Source organism: Podarcis erhardii (assembly GCF_964252035.2).
Source record: "Podarcis erhardii genome assembly, chromosome: 17".
In the NCBI taxonomy this organism is placed as follows: domain Eukaryota; kingdom Metazoa; phylum Chordata; class Lepidosauria; order Squamata; family Lacertidae; genus Podarcis; species Podarcis erhardii.
The window spans coordinates 10,139,089-10,159,779 of NC_138515.1; the positions used below are offsets into that span (position 1 = coordinate 10,139,089).

At 46.7% G+C, this 20,691-nt stretch overlaps 1 protein-coding gene across 1 annotated transcript in view; it reads right to left on the minus strand.

Annotated features, from left to right (window-relative positions):
* The window catches only part of LOC309332067 (ovostatin-like), a 46,997-nt gene extending 40,713 nt beyond the window's left edge, over positions 1–6,284 (minus strand). Inside the window, exons 1-2 of the mRNA XM_081844785.1 lie at positions 6,028–6,284; positions 2,017–2,200 (exon numbers count right to left, since the gene is read on the minus strand). Of these exons, the coding sequence (XP_081700911.1) occupies positions 2,017–2,200; positions 6,028–6,269 (426 nt within the window). The 5' untranslated portion in view covers positions 6,270–6,284. The remainder of the gene's footprint in view (positions 1–2,016; positions 2,201–6,027) is intronic.
* Positions 6,285–20,691: the final 14,407 nt, after the last annotated feature.

Here is a 20,691-nt window from a genome sequence, read left to right on the forward strand (position 1 = left end):
CTTCCAACATTCAGCTTCCTTAGAGACCCACATGGTTCCAGTGTTATGAGAGAGGGAGAAAAACTGCCCACTTTTCCCATACCACACTAATTTTTACACACTTCTATCATGGCACATCTTCCTTGCCTGTTCTCTAAACGAAAAAGTCCCTAATGCTGCAACGTTTCCTCAAAGATGAGCTGTTCCATCCCTGCATACTGGACCTTTTCCAACACTATAATCTCCTTTTTGAGGTGAGGCAACCAGAACTGTACACACTATTTGAAATACAGTTGCACCATAGTGTTGTATAATGGCATCATTTGGGAGGTTTAGCATGCAATGTGCCTTCTTCGCAGCTGCTACACACTGGGTCAACATCTTCAATGAGCTATCTTTTATGACCTCCAAAGGTCTCATTCCTGATCAGTCACTGCTAGTTCAGACCTCATGAGCATAGATGTGAAATTAAGGGTTTTTTTGCCCTGAAATATATCCCTTTACACTGGTTTACATTGAACTACATTTGCCATTCTACTCCCCATTCTCTCAGTTTGGAGAGGTCCTTTTGGATCTCTTCGCAATCTGTTTTTTTTGTTTTGTTTTAACAACCCTGAACAATTTAGTACCATCAGCAAACGTGGCCAGTATCATCAGCAAACTTTAGTATCATCAGCGAACTCCTAACCCTAGATCGTTCATGAACAAGTTAAAAAGCAAAGGTCCGAATACTGATTCTTGAAGAACTAAACTTTCTACAGCTCTCCTTTCAGAGAACTGTCCATTTATTCCTACTCTCTGCTTCCTGCAACTTAACCATTTTCTGATCCACAAGAAGCCCTTTCTTCTTATTCTATGACTGCTAAGCTTACTCATGAGTGTTTAATGAGAAACCTTTCTGAAAGTTTTCTGAAAGTCTATATCGCTTGTTGACTCTCACAAAGAACTAACTCCTGTCTTCTTAATTCCTGTTAGGGAGACGGGACTTATCCTTGCAGAAGCCATGCTAGATCTGCTTTAGCAAGGCTTGTTCTATATCTTTGATTATTTTAGCTTTCACAATATTTTCCACCAGTTTTTCCAGGGCAGACAGTAATCTAACCAGCCTGCAATCTCCAGTATCACCCCTAGAACCCTTAAAAAATAAAAGGTGTTATCAGTCCTCAGATATGGAGGCTGATCTGAGGGCCAAGGTACATCTTTTTGTTAGAAGATCAGCATTTTCACATTTGAGTTCTTTGAGAACTCTTCAGTGAACGCCATCCAGACCCAGCAATTTGTCATTTTTTATTTCTTCTATTAAGTCTAGAACCAGGGCTGGATTTAGGTTTGATGAGGCCCTAAGCTACTGAAGGTAATGGGGCCCTTTATAGGTCCAGCTGTCCTTTGTCAACGACAGATTGCCACTGTTTTTTGTGTTGAATATATGTTATATGGTAATGTATGGACCTAATAGGTATCTAAAGCCAATTGCACATAACAAAATATATATTTTATCAAAGTACATTCAGGTTTTCTTCCTTTAATTTTTTTTGGGGGGGCCAAGAGAGAGGGGCCCTAAGCTATAGCTTGTTTACCTTATACATAAATATGGCACTGCCTAGAATGTCATCTCTCATTCCTCTGCCTGCCTCAGTTCCTCATACTCACTTCTTGCAAAACATCTTGCCCTACCCATGGGCGTAGCCATGGGATTTTTGTTAAGGGGGGCAGGCTTTTGTTAGGGAGAGCAGAACCTCAGATTTGTTTTGCTTTTTATTGATTGGGGGCAGCTGCCCCTCTGGCTATGCCCATGCCCGTGCCTTAGTCTCTGCCACTAGGACAAATGTACATATGAGGGCACTAAGCAGCAGAAGAGATCGCGCCACCCACCCTTAACAATGACCTTCATATGCAGCAACTTTCATCCCAAATGGGGTGAAAAACAGTTATAAGATATGATTATTATTTCATTTTTACATGCTACTCCCTCCCCCTGCCTTTCACTTCATGTTTGGCAATGCAGGATGATGCCAGAAAGAATGAAGAGTTCTTTACCGTAAAATTGATGCATTGGGAAAAGTGTTTTTTGTCCACAGTCCCTTCCCAAAGGGGAAAGCGGTCCACGTTGTACTCCATCACAACATCCACAGAGACCGTCTCATTGAGGTTGAGGAGTTGCACGCAAGCCTCATTTGTAGTGTTGCTCTGAACTACTGCAGGCACGATCAGGATGTACTGCCTGCAATAAAGAGAAGGGTACAGCTTGTCAGCAACAAGTCACTATCAAGGGACATAGTTTGAAAGCAACCAGCAATGCAGAGAATTGAGACTAAATTCTAAGCAAAAAAAGAAATCTTTAAGGAAAGCCAAATCTGTCAAATCGGCTCAAGGGAAACAGCTCGTTGCTTTACAACACAATATACCTTGCACTGGAATATTTGGAGACTCTTGAGAGTCCCATGGACTGCAAGAAGATCAAACCTCTCCATTCTGAAGGAAATCAGCCCTGAGTGCTCACTGGAATGACACTGGAGCTGAGGCTCCAATACTTTGGCCACCTCATGAGAAGAGAAGACTCCCTGGGAAAGACCCTGATGTTGGGAAAGATGGAGGGCACAAGGAGAAGGGGACGACAGAGGACGAGATGGTTGGACAGTGTTCTCGAAGCTACCAGGATGAGTTTGACCAAGCTGTGGGAGGCAGTGGAAGACAGGAGTGCCTGGCGTGCTCTGGTCCATGGGGTCACAAAGAGCTGGACACGACTAAACGACTAAACAAACAGGACAATGTGTTCTGTTTTTCCTTATTTAGTATTGTCTCATTGTTGTTTTAATTGTGTGTGTATGCATATGACCTTACTGGTAAATTTGAAATGGAAAAAATAATGTCCATACCATTTATCCACATAGTTCACCCCCCCCCAGCTTTTATGCAATCATGACGGAAAGGCAGAGTATTTACTTGGCATCTGCTTCCATCACTCTCACTGTAGACAGAAGTTATTGACCGAAAGGGGGTGAACACACATTTATTTGACCTTCTAAATGGAACAGGGGAGGGAGGACGTATGGGGAAACATTTGTGTGGGAAAGGGGTGCAGCAGCATGGCTGCATGACACCCATTCCTTACCCCACCCCAGGTAGAACTTGGGAGATAGGACAATAAGTGAAGAGTCGTTTTCTGTGCAAACTATTAGCCAAAGTTACCGTGGAACATGTGCCAAGTGGAATTCCCCCCTGAATGACTCGCCATAACACTTGGTGGAGTAGGTTTTCAGATCGGAGAACTGTACACATCAAGCAATTGTTAACCTCACCCCACTTTCCAGTGCATCTTCCTTCTTTGCACAATGTTTGCTTTCTTGAGTCTGTTGCACAAGAGTGCCAAACCAACTTCAGTTGCGCAACTTGAATGTACTGGCATCTGACTGAATCCCACACACAGGACAATGATGCTCTACCAGCACCACGAGACCCTCATGAGCAAACCTGGTTATGAGTAAGCCTGCTTAAGAGTACAGTGGTACCTCGGGTTACAGACGCTTCAGGTTACAGATGCTTCAGGTTACAGACTCCACTAACCCAGAAATAGTACCTCGGGTTAAGAACTTTGCTTTGGGATGAGAACAGAAATTGTGCTCCAGTGGCGTGGCAGCAGTGGGAGACCCCATTAGCTAAAGTGGTGCTTCAGGTTAAGAACAGTTTCAGGTTAAGAATGGACCTCTACCTCTGGAATGAATTAAGTTCTGAACCCAAGGTACCACTGTATTTGTTCACCTAGGGCTCTGGGTGAGTGGCATTTGCTGCACAGCACAGCTGCGGGTGGTCCGGGGGTATGTGTGCTCCATCTTCTGGCGCATCTGGGGGATGCGGTGGTCACCTGGTGCCAGCCACCTCCAACCACACTGGGCCCTCCATTCTGGGCAGGCCTGACCCTCAAGGCCAATTGGGGCAGGTTCCTGGGTCCTACCTGCCCCTCTTGTATTTAAAATGGTGCCCAGGTGCAGGACGACTTCTTTGCTGTGTGCCACAAGACTTTCCACCCACCCAGCTAGCCTGTTAGGGCCCTGGCAGTGGGGGAACTGGCAAGTTGGCATATGGACCTTGCTGTGGTTTACTCGGTCACCATATTCAGGACCAAGGAGGAATTTTCTCCTGCAAGCAAACTGGCCGGCTTGCAGATTTTCACCTACCTCATAGCAACTGTCATAACTTGGGCGGATAAGGCACTGGGCTGGATCCTTCATTGCAGGGGTATTGCTTAAAAGGGGTCCAGGAGGGGTGACCTTGTCTGGGAGTCCACACAGAGACCAATTGGCCAATGTACCTCATCCAATCAGAGGCTCGACCCCAATGGATTCCTATCGGGCAGTGTGACAACTGCCAGATGCAAGCCCAGTGCCTTAGACAAACCTGGTTTGTCCTGTCATCAGTAAAGTTGTGGCCTAGGTAAAGGTAAAGGGACCCCTGACCTTTAGGTCCAGTTGTGACCGACTCTGGGGTTGTGGTGCTCATCTTGCTTTATTGGCCAAGGGAGCCGGCGTACAGCTTCCGGTCATGTGGCCAGCATGACTAAGCTGCTTCTGGCGAACCAGAGCAGCGCACGGAAATGCTATTTACCTTCCCGCCGGAGTGGTACCTATTTATCAACTTGCACTTTGACATGCTTTCGAACTGCTAGGTTGGCAGGAGCAGGGACTGAGCAACGGGAGCTCACCCTGTTGTGGGGATTCGAACTGCTGACCTTCTGATTGGCAAGTCCTAGGCTCTGTGGTTTAACCCACAGCGCCACCCGCATCCCAGTTGTGGCCTAATTCAACCCAATACCAGTCTCCTGTGTCCATTCTCTTGACCCTCCCCACACTGGCTGGGAACGCCATGCGTCTGTGGCAGCAATAGACTTTAAAATTAGTATAGCCCCGTTTTGGATTTGTTTGCTAAAGAAACAGGATCCTTTGCTCTTCTATGGAGGTTTTCAAGCAGAGGTTGGATGGTCATTTGTCATGTATGGATTTAGTTGAGATTTCTGCATGGCAAGGGGTTGGACTAGATGACCCCCAAGGCCCCTTCTGACTCTACAGTCCTATGATTCCTCTCTCTATCCTGCTTTCAATTGTCTTTTTGTGTGGCTGCTCACCCTCTTCATTCCCTAGAAATTGGGTTGGGTTATGAACCGGTAACACCAGTGTTTCGGTGCCACCCTGCTGTCTCTTTTGTGTCTCTTGCTGCCAATCTCTTCCTGCCCTAGTTAATCAGGGTGGAGACTGAAGTATTCACTTTGCAGCAATGAAAGCAACTCCTTCAAACCAAGCTCTGTAGTTGACTTTTTAAAAAATAGGATTACTTTACAACTTACATGCCTTAGGCACAATAATAATAATAATAATAATAATAATAATAATAATAATATAAAGCAGAAAGACAGATTCATGGGTGCTATTCTGAGGCACTACAGTATATAGTGGTACCTCAGGTTACATACGCTTCAGGTTACAGACTCCGCTAACCCAGAAATAGTGCTTCAGGTTAAGAACTTTGCTTCAGGATGAGAGCAGAAATCGGGCTCCGGCAGCGCGACAGCAGCAGGAGGCCCCATTAGCTAAAGTGGTGCTTCAGGTTAAGAACAATTTCAGGTTAAGTATGGACTTCCGGAACAAATTAAGTACTTAACCTGAAGTACCACTGTAGTAGGAACCAGTGTGGTTCAGGAGCACAACAAAGCCACCATCTCTGTAGCTTACCTGGTTGGTATTGGGCTGGCAAGGTGCTGACACAGCATCAGAAGCACTAGATTAATTATGGTTGTGCAGCTGTGCAAGCCCAACCTCACCACTGATGCTTCCCCAGGTATTCTGCAAAGATGCTGGTGTCAGGAGGCTGTATCCTCCTGGGCTGCCACATTACATCTGCCACGGCTGCATTCAACATGCATCTTTAAGGAACATCTGCCCACCAACAAACGGCTGCGCCTAATAGACCGCCACCTGAGTTAGTTTTTTGCAATTGCCACCACCAGGCTTTTGACTCCCAAGCAGGAAAATGCTATACACAGACATGATTACTTACGGGTCTGGAGGAGCTGCGATACTTAAAGGAGCAAGGAGGGCTACCAGAAAAATCCAGGAGCCCATCTCTGCTCTGGTGTGGGAAAGATGAAAGTGAGGACCAGGTCCTGTGCCTTTTAAACTGCTTTGGTGAACTTGCTCCACCTCTTCCTCTAAAGTCCCGTGGCAAATGTGAGGGGCAAGATTTGCATACTGCCACACATTTCCTTCCTCTCTCGGTTCTGCTGCTGCTGCCCTTTGCATTGGTTTCAGGAGATTCCTGTATTGCTGAAATACTTGACTTCTCTCTCAGGTAGGTCACATCCAGTCTGCACACGTTGCCAAAAGGTTTGTCAACAGCAACCCAGTACGTCACTCACTTAAATCCAGCGTTTGTTCTAGGGCTGTTATTGCAGAAGAGCCAAATTGTTCAAAGCACATTGTGCTTATTTTGCTGGAGGGCAATTAAAGCAGGGAATAAATAGGTCCTGGCCAAACTCCACAAAGTAGAAGATAATTCCTCCAGGGATCTAAAGAAAGGAATTCCACAGGCTCTGTTACATTTTAACCAACTTTCTTCCCCCAGACAGCATTGCCTATTCCAGTCTGGGCAGCTGATGTTACTGTGTAATGATGACCTCAAAGACACAAAATCTTCATCAACATGCCCCCAAGACTCATCTGAGTGAGACTTTGGTTGAGAGGGTAAGCCCTTTGTCCTGGTTAGGTCCACAGTTGTGGTGATTTTTTATTTATGACACACTTAAAATTTCTGGGCCTTGTTAAAAATAACAAAGGCCCAGCTTGCAAATGTACAATATAAAAACAAAAACACACACATCCAGAAGGTGATATCCTTCTGAAGGAGTTTCTGTATAATTCTTCTGCCTTTATTCTGAGTTACTGAAAAATTATGGGGTTGAAATGTTCACCTCACATCTGAAATGAGCAGCATGTGCCCCGAAGGTTCATATTTCCATGACAGGAAACAACTGATTTTAATTGATGCCCAAAATGTCAGGAGAGTTTCACGCCTCAGGCCAGGATCTGTTTCCCAGGATCCCACTGCAGGGCTAAGAGTCATGTTTTGCTTTCCATTTTTATTTTTTATTGAAAGTATTTCAATTGAACAAAATACAGTGGTACCTCGGGTTACATACGCTCCAGGTTACATACGCTTCAGGTTACAGGCTCCGCTAACCCAGAAATAGTGCTTCAGGTTAAGAACTTTGCTTCAGGATGAGAACAGAAATCGTGCTCCATCAGCGCGGCAGCAGCAGGAGGCCCCATTAACTAAAGTGGTGCTTCAGGTTAAGAACAGTTTCAGGTTAAGTACGGACCTCCAGAACGAATTAAGTACTTAACCCGAGGTACCACTGTAAAAGAATAAAAAGAAAAGAAAAAAGATACATTATACCACTATATATGCAAACAACTACAATTTCCTATATGCTTGTCTAGTATAAAGGTATATAAATGTTAAAAGTAAAGGTAAAGGGACCCCTGATCATTAGGTCCAGTCGCAGACGACTCTGGGGTTGCGGCGTTCATCTCGGTTTACTGGCTGAGGGAGCCGGTGTACAGCTTCTGGGTCATGTGGCCAGCATGACTAAGCCGCTTCTGGCGAACCAGAGCAGTGCACGGAAATGCCGTCCAAATAAATATATGGTTATTTATAACAGACTATATTTTTTATAAATGTGTTCCAAATATCATTATGCTTATTCATACAAAGTCTACAACTGCTCTACCTTACCAAGCTGGGCACACTGTAAATGACTGAACTGAAAACTGCTTCAAATGTCAGAGTATTTCCTCCAGAACCCAAAGACTTTGGTATCTGACCGAACCCAAAGGGTGCTCATCAATGGTTCCTCTTCATCCTGGAGAAGAGTGACTAGTGGGGTGCCACAGGGTTCTGTCTTGGGCCCGGTCTTATTCAACATCTTTATCAACGACTTGGATGATGGACTCAAGGGCATCCTGATCAAATTTGCAGATAACACCAAACTGGGAGGGGTGGCTAACACCCCAGAGGACAGGATCACACTTCAAAACGACCTTGACGGATTAGAGAACTGGGCCAAAACAAACAAGATGAATTTTAATAGGGAGAAATGTAAAGTATTGCACTTGGGCAAAAAAAATATGAGAGGCACAAATACAAGATGGGTGACACCTGGCTTGAGAGCAGTACATGTGAAAAGGATCTAGGAGTCTTGGTTGACCACAAACTTGACATGAGCCAACAGTGTGACGCGGCAGCTAAAAAAGCCAATGCAATTCTGGGCTGCATCAGTAGGAGTATAGCATCTAGATCAAGGGAAGTAATAGTGCCACTGTATTCTGCTCTGGTCAGACCTCACCTGGAGTACTGTGTCCAGTTCTGGGCACCACAGTTCAAGAAGGACACTGACAAACTGGAACGTGTCCAGAGGAGGGCAACCAAAATGGTCAAAGGCCTGGAAACGATGCCTTATGAGGAACGGCTAAGGGAGCTGTGGGCATGTTTAGCCTGGAGAAGAGGAGGTTAAGGGGTGATATGAAAGCCATTTTCAAATATATAAAAGGATGTCACATAGAGGAGGGAGAAAGGTTGTTTTCTGCTGCTCCAGAGAAGCGGACACGGAGCAATGGTTCCAAACTACAAGAAAAAAGATTCCACCTAAACATTAGGAAGAACTTCCTGACAGTAAGAGCTGTTCGACAGTGGAATTTGCTGCCAAGGAGTGTGGTGGAGTCTCCTTCTTTGGAGGTCTTTAAGCAGAGGCTTGACAACCATATGTCAGGAGTGCTCTGATGATGTTTCCTGCTTGGCAGGGGGTTGGACTCGATGGCCCTTGTGGTCTCTTCCAACTCTATGATTCTATGATTCTTTGATTCTATGATTCTATAATCTAGGATGATGCCATAGGAATAACAGGTTGCTGCTCAGCATTTTTGTATCGCCAGAAAAACTGCTACTAAAATATCTTACCACACTGGAAACTCTGACTTTCTTTTTTTATAGCATCCTTGGCAAACGTACCACAAACTGCTCCAAATGTCAAATGCGAAGCACACTCTGACAACAGTGTCTTAATCTGGGGGTGCTGTAAAGATAAGCCATGTTAAACTTCCTTGTGTGTGTGTTGTGTACATACAAGTCCTTTCTGTGTTGTGTTTTCTAGTGTGACTCTGTTTTAACTTTTATCCTCTCTCCACTGAATTATTCTATGTGTCAGACAACCATAGCCTCTCTCACTATGATTATTTCTGTGGGTGTGTGTGTAGTGACATGCTATTGTTGGATTGTGGCGAAAACTGCTCCAAGTTTCTGAGTACAACTCCTGCTCTGCCCTGGAACCCAAAGACTGGTACAGTATCCAGGGAGCTGTCTTGTTCTGCATTGTTTATATTCAGATGAACTATGGTGATCATTGTCTTAAAATGACTTCCATACACACTATTGAGAAATGTAGGCACCGTATTTTTTGCTCTATAGGATGCACCGGACCATAGGACACACCTTGTTTTAGAGGGGGAGTACAAGAAAAAAAATTCTCCCCCTCTCTGCTCAGCGCCCCTTCAACGAAGCGGCAGGAGAAATGGAGCCCCTTCCATTTCTCCTCCCGCTTGGCTGAAGGGGCATTGCGCAGCTCTCCCTCTCTGCTGAAGCCATGAGAGTCTTGCTCTCCTGGCTTCAGTGAAAGGAACCTCAAGCCTCCGGAACGCAGCGGGAACTTGCGCTGCACTCCAAAGTCTTCAGGCGGCTATCCCTGAAGCCTGGAGAGCACCGACCCCTTTCGCTCTCCAGGCTTCGCGTTGCTATCGCTGAAGCCAAGAAGCCTGCATTCGCGCCATAGGACGCACACACATTTCCCCTTAATTTTTGGAGGGGGAAAAGTGCATCCTATAGAGTGAAAAATACAGTACTTGACACTGTTCCCAAATGTCAAAAATGAAACGTGTTACTGTATCTTGGGGTGACAGTGAACTCCATCAACCAGCTTTTCTAGATATTCTGGACCACAACGGAATATCACGGGAGTTGTAAAGAGGCCAATAAACTCTCTTTTCCTCTGGGCCAGACCTACTCCATTTAGTACAATGAGGCTGCTCCCTCAGGCAGATGATTTTGGTTCTCTGAATTGTTGCCCACATTAAGTTGTGAATGTTATTTGGGTTTTTCTGACTCTGGCATTAAAATATATGTGGCTTACCCCTGGATGTAGGAGAAAACACGAGAAGTTCCTTGGTAAAAAATACACACGCACCCTTAAAAAAAAAAAAATCTCATTTGGGTTTAAAGCAATAGAGTGCATCTTTAGAAATGTTAACTGCGGCCAGTTTACATTTAGGAATGCTTACAGATGGCACCTTGAGCCATAACCAAAGAAAGCTTAGGAAATCCTGAAATAGAAAAGTTTGTGGATTTCAAATTGCTAGAAATTAAATGGATAGGGTTTAAATTATTTAATTTCCATATGTTTGGGAGGTCTAAACAGAAACTGCATTTTGTAAAGGTAAAGGTATCCCTGACCGTTTGGTCCAGTCACGGACAACTCTGGGATTGCGCGCTCATCTTGCTTTATTGGCCGAGGGAGCCGGTGTACAGCTTCTGGGTCATGTGGCCAGCATGACTAAGCCGCTTCTGGCGAACCAGAGCAGCGCACGGAAATGCCGTTTACCTTCCCGCCGGAGTGGTACCTATTTATCTAGTTGCACTTTGATGTGCTTTCGAACTGCTAACTTGGCAGGAGCAGGGATTGAGCAATGGGAGATCACCCCATTGCAGGGATTCAAATCGCTGACCTTCTGATCAGCAAGCCCTAGGCTCTGTGGTTTAGACCACAGCACATTATGGTGCCTCATATATATAGTCAAACCCCGGTTGTCGAACGTTATCCATTACAGAAGCCCGTTCGGCTTCCGAAATGTTCAACAACCGAGGTGTGACTTCTGATTCGTTGAAGGAGCTTCTTGCACTCAAGCGGAAGCTGCGTCAGACATTTGGCTTCCAGAAAACATAAAAAACCCAGAGCATTTACTTTCGGGTTTTTGGGAGCTGAAACATTCCAAAACGGAGGTGTTTAGGAGCCAAGGCTTGACTGTAATAAATGCATCTCTGTTCCTAAGATTTGACTTGGAAGAGATTAAGAAGGCTAAAACTGATGGGAAGGATTATTTCTACAACCAGACTCCTTTCTAAGCAGATTATTTTCTGCACTGGAGAATGGCTCCTCTGAGTCTGCATCCATGGTGTTTCCTTCCCACCGCTGTAGAGTTTATTAATCACCTGAGTAATTTGCTACAGAAAGCTCCGAGAGCGGTTCTAAATATCATCATCACCAAACCTTTTATTGGCATCACATACAAACATCCTGTCTCCATTACCGAAGTTATATGTTTATTCGACCAAATGAAACCAGGAAAGGCTGTCGGCCCTGATGCCGTTCCATCTGAACTGATCAAAGCTAAGTCAGAGTGGCGCTGTGGGTTAAACCACAGAGCCTAGGACTTGCCGATCAGAAGGTTGGCGGTTCAAATCCCCGCGACGGGGTGAGCTCCCATTGCTCGGTCCCAGCTCCTGCCAACCTAGCAGTTCGAAAGCACGTCAAAGTGCAACTAGATAAATAGGTACCGCTCCGGCAGGAAGGTAAACGGCGTATCCGTGCGCTGCTCTGGTTTGCCAGAAGCGGCTTAGTCATGCTGGCCACGTGACCTGGAAGCTGTACGCTGGCTCCCTCGGCCAATAAAGTGAGATGAGCGCTGCAACCCCAGAGTCGGTCATGACTGGACCTAATGGTCAGGGGTCCCTTTACCTTTAAGTCAGAGTGGTGGGCTCCAATACTAGCGGAATTGTTCACTATGATAGATAGATTTGGTATTATGCCTAACTCATGGCAGCAATCTATAATTATTCCAATCTTTAAAAAGGGTGATAAAAAGCTGCCGTCCAACTATCGGCCAATAAGTCTATTGCATGGCGAGTTCCCGCCTCCCACCAGTAGAAATAAAGACACAGGACACCGATGTTTAGGTTCATGGGCTTAAATTGGCCACAACTTTATTGGTTACAGGTGATGAGCGGTATTGGCTTAGGTATTGGTCCTAATCGACTATCTGGCTTCAGTCTGTCTGCCTGAAGGCCAGGAAGGGTTAAAACCAGCAGGGGGAGCCCTGCTGATGCACATCAACTAGGCACTCCCCCACGGGTCACCGCTCGGGGCCTTGCCTTGGGCCCTGGCCTCCATAGGCTTTGGATGGGGCCACGGCCCCCGGAATCCCTTACAGGACTACCCTTCAATATGCGGGGGAGGTGATGGCGCTTCTCCCCCCCCCCATTCATCTACATAACAATACCCCTACTGTTAGGTTGTGGGTTGACATAGCAGACGACACAGCGATTTCTCCAAGTAGCTCTTTATTTCGTAAGCTGGAATAGAACTGGCTGCAAACAGCTCAGCCGGCCTGCTTTTATAGGCAGCCGGCTGTCAACATTGTAACAACAACAGCCCAGAGTTCCCGCCTAAAATAACTGACGCGGACCTGAGGGAAAACTATCTACAGACCTGAGTGAAAACTATATACAGTATCCCCCTGCTGGCCCAGGGTGAAACTTCACTACATAACACCTACCAATGCCTAACTGCCAAACTGAGGAAGTTGTGATGATTTGCTACGAGGTAGGCAAAAAAAATCAAGTGGCTGGTGCCAATTTGCCAAGTGGAAAAATTCCTACCAGGCCCCTTAACGGCGACCAACCGAGGTCTATAACAAGGTCAAAGGAGAAACCTTGAAGGGCGGATGGGTGGGAGATTCACCCAGCCGAGCGGCGTCCAAAGAGGAAGGTCCTCTGCCACAACTGCCTTAAATGCGGCAAGCCACACACCCCGATGACACAGCAGAGGATTCCCCTGATCGCACGGGGCTGGGAGCCAGCCTCCGCATGGGTGTTGGGGGCGTGAAGCCCGAGGTCGGAAGTGGCTTTATCAAACATTGGGAAATTGTAAACATCTGTTAAATAAACTAACTACTTGGCTTAACTCTGGACATCATAGGTCCAGAGCAGGCAGGGTTTAGGCCAGGGAAATCCACTTTACGCAATTGCATGGTGTTATCCCGTTTAGCCGCTAAGTACATGTGGCTCCACAAAGAATGTCTCTATGTGGCCTTCCTAGATATTATGGCTGCTTTTGACACTGTTGACAGGGGGCTGTTATGGACCAAACTGGAGACAATGGGCCTAGAACCCAGATTACTTTACTTGATCAAAAAGCTTTAGTTCTAAATATTCTAGAGGCAGCCTGCGCTACAGATAGGGTGTGGAGAGTTCAGAGAGCAAATGCATCATCATTGAGTCTATATCCTCCTACAAGTGTCATGGAGTGAACTATAGAGGATTGCTTAAATCAGTTGTACATGAATAAAGCAAGAAGAGGCATGTGAAGAACCTCTGCAAAAATCTGCCTTTAACAAGAACGAATGGATTCTTGCCCAGTGTTGCATCAGAACTGACCCGTGAGTGAGTCACAGACAGACTTTAATAGCCTTCCAGTAATGGCTTATTGACATCTAGATGCGACCAGAGATAAATGAATAGTTGGAGGTACCTTTTCCTACTGACCATGCAAACACTTTTGTTGCAACCATTTCACTTCTTGCAAAATATGTTCTGTTCCTATTGTTCTTGCTATCTGTTTGTCTCAAGAGACAGTTGACTGTGCCTCTGGGGATGAAGTCAAACTGCTGCATTAATAGCACCAAAAGTGACCTCCTGGACAGTGTATATGGAGGTGCTGGGATGCCCAGATGACAAGACCCCTCTCTCAGCCTCACTGATGTGGTCCAAAGGAAAGCAGAGCAATACATTTGGCACCAGCATGGAGGCAGGAGTTGCCAGAAGGAGGCATACAAGGTGCCTTAGGGACTCTACTCTTGACATAGGAGTCAACTCCTAGGGCCCAGGGACCCAATAAAATATTTGATGGGCCCAGGTCCCCCTAAAGCCATTGCCATTCAAATGGTGTGTGTGCACCACACCTTGTGATCAATTATGTGGGAGACGGCTTACCTGCATCCCCCATATTTTATTCAAATTGGCACCCCAGCTTTTGATTTGTGTAGAGTTCAGTCCTTAGCCTTTCCCCAAATATCCTGCAAGGTAGCGGAAGTTTAGGATCAGAGCTTTCCTTCTCCTAGATGGGCTACCTTCCCAGGTTGACAAGCCCCATCTGCTTTTTTGAGGGCTGGAATCACTAGTGGTCTCATCTGCTCAATCCACAGAATCCTGTCTTCGCATGTAGGGAAAGTTTCTAACTCACCAAGAGTCTGAGATCCATTGATTGCATGGTGAATCCCGCCCCACCCCCCCCAGATGGAATAAAATAAAGACACAGGACACAGAATTTAAGATTGATGGGCGAAAATGGCCACAACTTTATTGATTACAGGTAAGAGCGGTATTGGCTTTAGGCATTGGTCCTATCAGACTATCCGGCAAAACCGGAAGGGGTTAACTCCAACAGGGGGGCCCCCTGAGATGCACATCCCTAGGTACTCCCCGAGGGGTCACCGCTCGGGAGTGCGCTTTAGGCCCTAGCCTCCCTAGGTTTCGGACAAGGCAACGCCCCCCGGAATCCTTTATCAGACTACCCCTAAATATTTGGGGGAGGTGACGGCGCTCCCCCCAACTCATCAGCATAATAATACCCCTACCAATGCCTAAAGAAGGAAAAGGGGCGTTCTCGGGCCACACCGTCCTTAAATGGCCCTAGCCCCACCCCTGCAGCCAGCCGATTGGCTGGCCCTGGGTATGACACGGCCCGAGGATTCCCTGATCGCGCGGGGCTGCAACTAGCCCCGCATGGGTGATGGTGAGTGTGAGCCCGCAACCCCCCCTCCTGATGTTGGGAGTGGCTTTACCCTCACCTGGTTTAGCCAGCCAGTCAAATCCATTCCTGGGATGTGGGCCCTGTTGAATGCTGACAGCTTCTAGGATCCACAGGTGAGAGCTGAGTGCAGGATGGGGACAAAGGTGGACAGACCATTTTAGAAGGAGCGTGACATGCCCCCCACCAGAGGTACTACCCCTCCCCTAGCGACCCATACATCCATTTGATCTTACAGGAGTTAACATATTAACAGTAACCTTCAACATCAGTAATGATTACACATACATGCTGCTGCTGCTATGTAAATAAGCTGTTTTTAAAAATAGAAATACAGTGGTGCCTCGCAAGACGAAATTAATCCGTTCCGTGAGGCTCTTTGTATAGCGGTTTTTTCGTCTTGCGAAGCAAGCCCATTGACAGCTTAGCGGATTAGCGCTACTAGCGGTTTAGCGGCTTTTAGCGGATCAGCTGAGAAGCGGCTTAGAGGCTTAGGAAAAGGGGGGGAGGGGAAAAAACCCGCAGGAACTCGCAAGACATTTTCGTCTTGCGAAGCAAGCCCATAGGGAAATTCGTTTTGCGAAGCGCCTCCAAAACGGAAAACCCTTTCGTCTAGCGGGTTTTCCGTCTTGCGAGGCGTTCGTCTTGCGGGGCACCACTGTACCTAGATTGTGTGTTCAGCAACAGCTAGTGGAAATGGGCAGGCTGCATTTTTTCGTCTGGACACAATGGATGGAAACAAAATGGAAGTGGGGTTGTGGTGAACGATAGCACCAAGAAAAATGTAACAACATGCACTAAAAAGAAATCCCATCAAGCACACAATTTTTATTTATGTATTCATTAAAATGTATATACCACGTGTGTGTTTGTGTGTGTGTGTGCACGCGTGTTGGATTTTCTCCCCATAATGAATTAGCCACAGATTGAAAAAAATCTACATTTAGCTGGGGGTGTATGAGAGAGCTGCCACTTGGGTGAAGAGGACATCATAAGGACAACACACACATATGGGTGCGCACACACAAATGAAGACACAAGCTTCTTCAAATCTACATTAAACCCTCTGTCATCCCAGGGTTGCTTTCTAGATGCAAGTTGGAACAAATTGGCGGTTTGTGTTTCAGAAACAATTATTACAACAGTCACGATGATGTTACATTATTCCTGACCACTGTAATTTACATGCATTTGTTAACAGCTATTTTTATGGGATACAAGAGGCAGTTAATAAATGTTGTGAAAGGTCATTCAGAGGACTCGCCAAGCAAGTCTTCCTATAAATATTGAAATTACTTCTGAGTTAACATCCAGCGAAATCGTCAAAGAACAGACAAGGAGGCAGAACTCTCCAGTGACGTCAAAGGGAATCTGACTAAACCTGAATCGCTGACATTCAGCATGTGATCGGATACAGGCCTCTCCCCACTTATGTGGGGGTTATGTTCCGGGCCCTGGCGCATATAAGTGAAATTGCGTAAACTGGGGAGGGGAGCACCCTCTAAACACCTTTAAACACCCTCCTTGCTGCTTTCTCTCCAATCCAGACCAAAAATATAGTATCAAAAAATACCCACAACTAGAATTGAAGCGCTGGGGCCAGCTGGAGGACATGCAGGAAAGTGGCTGCTGCTGCTGCGCTACCTCACACCTCAGCTGTTAGGTGGGGAGGCTGAGCAGCATCTACAAAGCTCTGCTGCATCTCCAGTCTCTTCGGGGCTTCCTTCACCCTCACTGATGTTCTCTTCAGGCTCCAGGGAGGGTCCTCTCATCAGCCACAAGGACTCTCCAGCTCCCTCCTGCCATTTCCGGGTTTGGATGGATGGATGGATTTCCCGGTGCCACACATATATGTGGCTGCATGTGAGTCGATCGCCTGTATAGATCACTCAGTATTTAAATTGCCTTTTGAGCCTGGACTGGGAGAGGGAAATAGCTATTGCACACTACGTATTGCAGAATTAAAATTAAGCACACTGAACACTCTTTGTCTCATGGCCAAATATTTGCTAATTTATCATCAGTGTTGTTGTTTTTATCCCACCTGTTGGAACAAGGAAGCCTTCATCGGCTGGTAGGACAACAAGGAGGGAGACACTGTAGCCTAGGAAATAGGGATTTTCCCAGATGTCCGGGGAATTTCCAAAAGGCGGCGCTTTGTCCTGGATCTTAGGCAAGTCATTTGAAAAATAGTATTTGTTGGCGTTTCTGTAAAAAACAAAAACAAAACAAAACTCAATTTTTGTGTGTGGCTTCCTTAAAAGCTCACTTTCGGGGGGGTCCTTCCTGGTTTCTACTTTTTGAAATATGGCAGCCCCAATTGTGCCTGGAAACAGACTGGTAGCCAGTGGAGTTGTTGTAACAAGGGAGTCGTGTGCACTCTATAACCAGCCCTTGGAAACCAACTGCCTGTAGCTTTTTGGGCCAGTTGAAGTTTTCGAACACTTTTCAAAGGCAGCTTTATGATTATCATCTTCAGATTTTGCATGCTGAAAGGTACATTTTGTAGCTTCTGTTATTGTGAGGATACCTGCAGTTATGAGCTATTGTCTTACAAACTGCAGTTTTTACTCAGACCAGTTGTGCAGATTAAGCCAATGGACAAATATCATGTGGAATGACTTTTTTATCTGCAAGGAAACTCATAGTTGTGGGTTACAAACAACAACTTTTATTCTAATATATTTTTGCACTGATTATGTTGCTAGGTTGATACTCTAAATTGCACATTCCACAAAAGGTGTGTCTGGGAACTGGGTAATTCTTGAATTTCAAAACAATATATACCTGCACGTCATACTGCTGCTTGTGCCCTTCAAACTTGCTCTGCAGGCTACTGAAGGCAAAGACACCTATTGCCTTGTTCATTCTTCTCTGAAACGTCAGCAGTTGCTTGCCTACTTACTTGAGACAGGGTTAAGTGTTCTCAGCAGATTCATTAGGCCAGCTTAGCATATAATCATTTCCAGGGATGCATAATGGTTTGCTCTTGTCAAGCATTTGCTACATAGAATTAGAGAGCATGAAGGTCCTGTGATAAATTTATTCTTGGAGCACAAAAAATAAGATTTTTCTTTCTGCCCACAGAAGTAAGTACAGTCAAACCTCGGCTCCTGAACGCCTCTGTTTTGGAATGTTTCAGCTCCTGAATGCTGAAAACTGAGGAGGAAATGCTCCGTTTTTCAAATGTTTTTCAGAAGCCAAACGTCCAACACGGGCACCACTACCGAGAAGGCCCTCTGCCTGGTTCCCTGAAACCTCACTTCTCGCAGGGAGGGAACCGCCAGAAGGTCCTCAAAGCTGGACCTCAGTGTCTGGGCTGAACGATGGGGTGGAGACGCTCCTTCAGGTATACTGGGCTGAGGCTGTTTAGGGCTTTAAAGGTCAGCACCAACACTTTTAATTGTGCTCGGAAACGTGCTGGGAGCCAATGTAGGTATTTCAAGACCGGTGTTATATGGTCTCAGCAGCCACTCCCAGTCACCAGTCTAGCTGCCACATTCTGGATTAGTTGTAGTTTCCGGGTCACCTTCAAAGGTAGTCTCACATAGAGCACATTGCAGAAAGTTCTTACTATTCAATATTCACAGAGAGAGGCTTAGAAATGCAGCCTCTTGGAATAATGGCATTGCTCCGAGTGAAGCTCCACCCCCTCCATCTCTCCCACTTCCTCATGAGTCATTGCTACAGGTGCTGGAAAGTGCCCTCTGCCTTTGAGCACTTTGCTCTCCTACTTTCAAGGCCTGCCTTGTTCTGGGAGAGGAGGGTGTGCTGCCAAATACAGCAGTTCTTTCCAAGGATATCAGGACAAAAGGAACGAGGAGGTGGTAGGGGAACCAAAACAGTTTTATTAACAAATAAACAGCAGGCATACAAAGCATAACATAAAATATACCTGACAGGGGCTACCCAATCTCCCCTTCAGCTGCCCGGAGCCCCAGGTAGAGCAGCAGGAAAAAGACCCCAACCATCGGTCTCCCATCATCAGGTCCTTTGATCTGGGCAGAAGCTCACCGGGCCCCTCCCACCTATGGCTTTTATAGCCTGCCTTGATGTAATCAAGTGCACCTGGAATACAGAGCGGCTGAGAGTCTCCCACTACCTGCATCCAGCATCCAGCCAGCACTTGCGACACAGAAGAACCCAAGAAACTCCTGACAGGTGTGTGAAACACAAGAATCCAGCAGACCTCAAGCTGGGGATATTAAAGGGAAAGGGATATGCCACCTAACTCCTCGAAATACAATTGTCTTCTGCATTTCCACTACAGAGGGGTCTGGAATGCTTTCGAAAGACACTGTGCCGGTCAATTGTTGCCCTCTTGGTGCTTCTTCTTCCTCCTCCTCCTCCCCCCATTATTTCCCAGCTTCCCACCTCATCTGCCTCTGAGCAGTGACATCCCTCAAACTGTTGTTGTAGTTCTGAACTGCCTTCTTCTCTAGAAGATTCAGGCTGGGGAGGCGGTCTCTACCATTCCTCCTCTGCCCAGTCCCTGACACGCAGGGAGAAGGAAGAGGATCCCAGCGAGCCGTGTAGCCATGACTGGGGCACAGTGGGGCAGGCTGGGGATGGAGAAGGAGAGGTTGGGGCAGAAAGTCTTCACAGAATGATGGAGGATGGTGAGGGAATGGAGGTCAGTGCCCAGGAACCAGAGCAGCAGGACCCATCGCCAGAAGGGCCCCTGTCTCTCTGAACACGATGGGCTCTGAGGGGTAAGGAACAGAAGGAGGTACGCTCTAGGAGGCTGAGGTAGGCAAGGGCCCACAAAGGCATGCCAATGTAACACCTGCAGGCCTTGCAATAGTCTGGTCCACACTGTGTTGGGCCCGGAGGTAACCCATGAAACGCAGTTCAGGACTGGTCCAGAATCCGAAGGTTCCACTGGGAGTCAGTCCAACAGGGCCGAGGCAGGACACGAGGCAGGAAACCAGGCAAGGACAGGTACAGGATCTAGCATACAGCAATGTTGCTCCCACAACCTGGGGCGGGGTCCAACAGCCTTTTATCTTTGTCGGGGTAGTGGCCGGTCTCACCTCCCTGTTTCGCCCAAAGGCGAGCACTCCTCCTGCGAGTACTCAGGTCTCTCCTTCTCTCATACCTTAGTCTCTGCAACTCGGGAGACTTCGGTGGGTTACTAGACCCAGGGGCTGCCTCAGCCTCCCTTAACCAAACCAGTAGTGGAGCAACTGTAACTGATGGCACAGCTGAAGGCAATGAGGTAATCCCCGCATCTGGAGTCAGGGCAGGTTCAGGCCCCTGATTCGGCCCAGCAGGTGTTTGTTACAGGGGAACCTGTGCAGACTGGGATTCTTCAGGATCAGGCCCCAGACTGGGTTCAGATGATGCCTGAGGCAAAGGATCAGGTGCGGACTGAGTCTCCTCGAGTCCAAGCCCGAGTCCCAGGCCATCACACCCACCCACATCTCTTTCAGACACATCTATGGGGTGTAGAAGCTCTGGGCTGGAAGATGAGAAATGAATCTGGAGGAGGAGAGTATTTCTGCACCTCCTGATCACTAAGTAGCATGGAAGTAAACCAGAGGAGTTGCTCAGGGGAGACAAGAAGAAGGTCCTTTGCCTCCACCAAGAGCAGATAGAAGCCTTTCTTCTGCTGCAACCACGCAAGCTATCCATGGTTTGCTTTTTCTCCTCCTATGGTGTGTAAAAAAAATGCAAAAGGCTTAAGAGTTGCAAAATAGATACATGTTTATTATAGAAAGAAATTCACACTATACCCTGTTCAACGCTCTCTCTCACTTGGCAAATACAATCTGCTCAAACTAAGAAGCACTCCTTTCTCCTGCCTCCTTGTG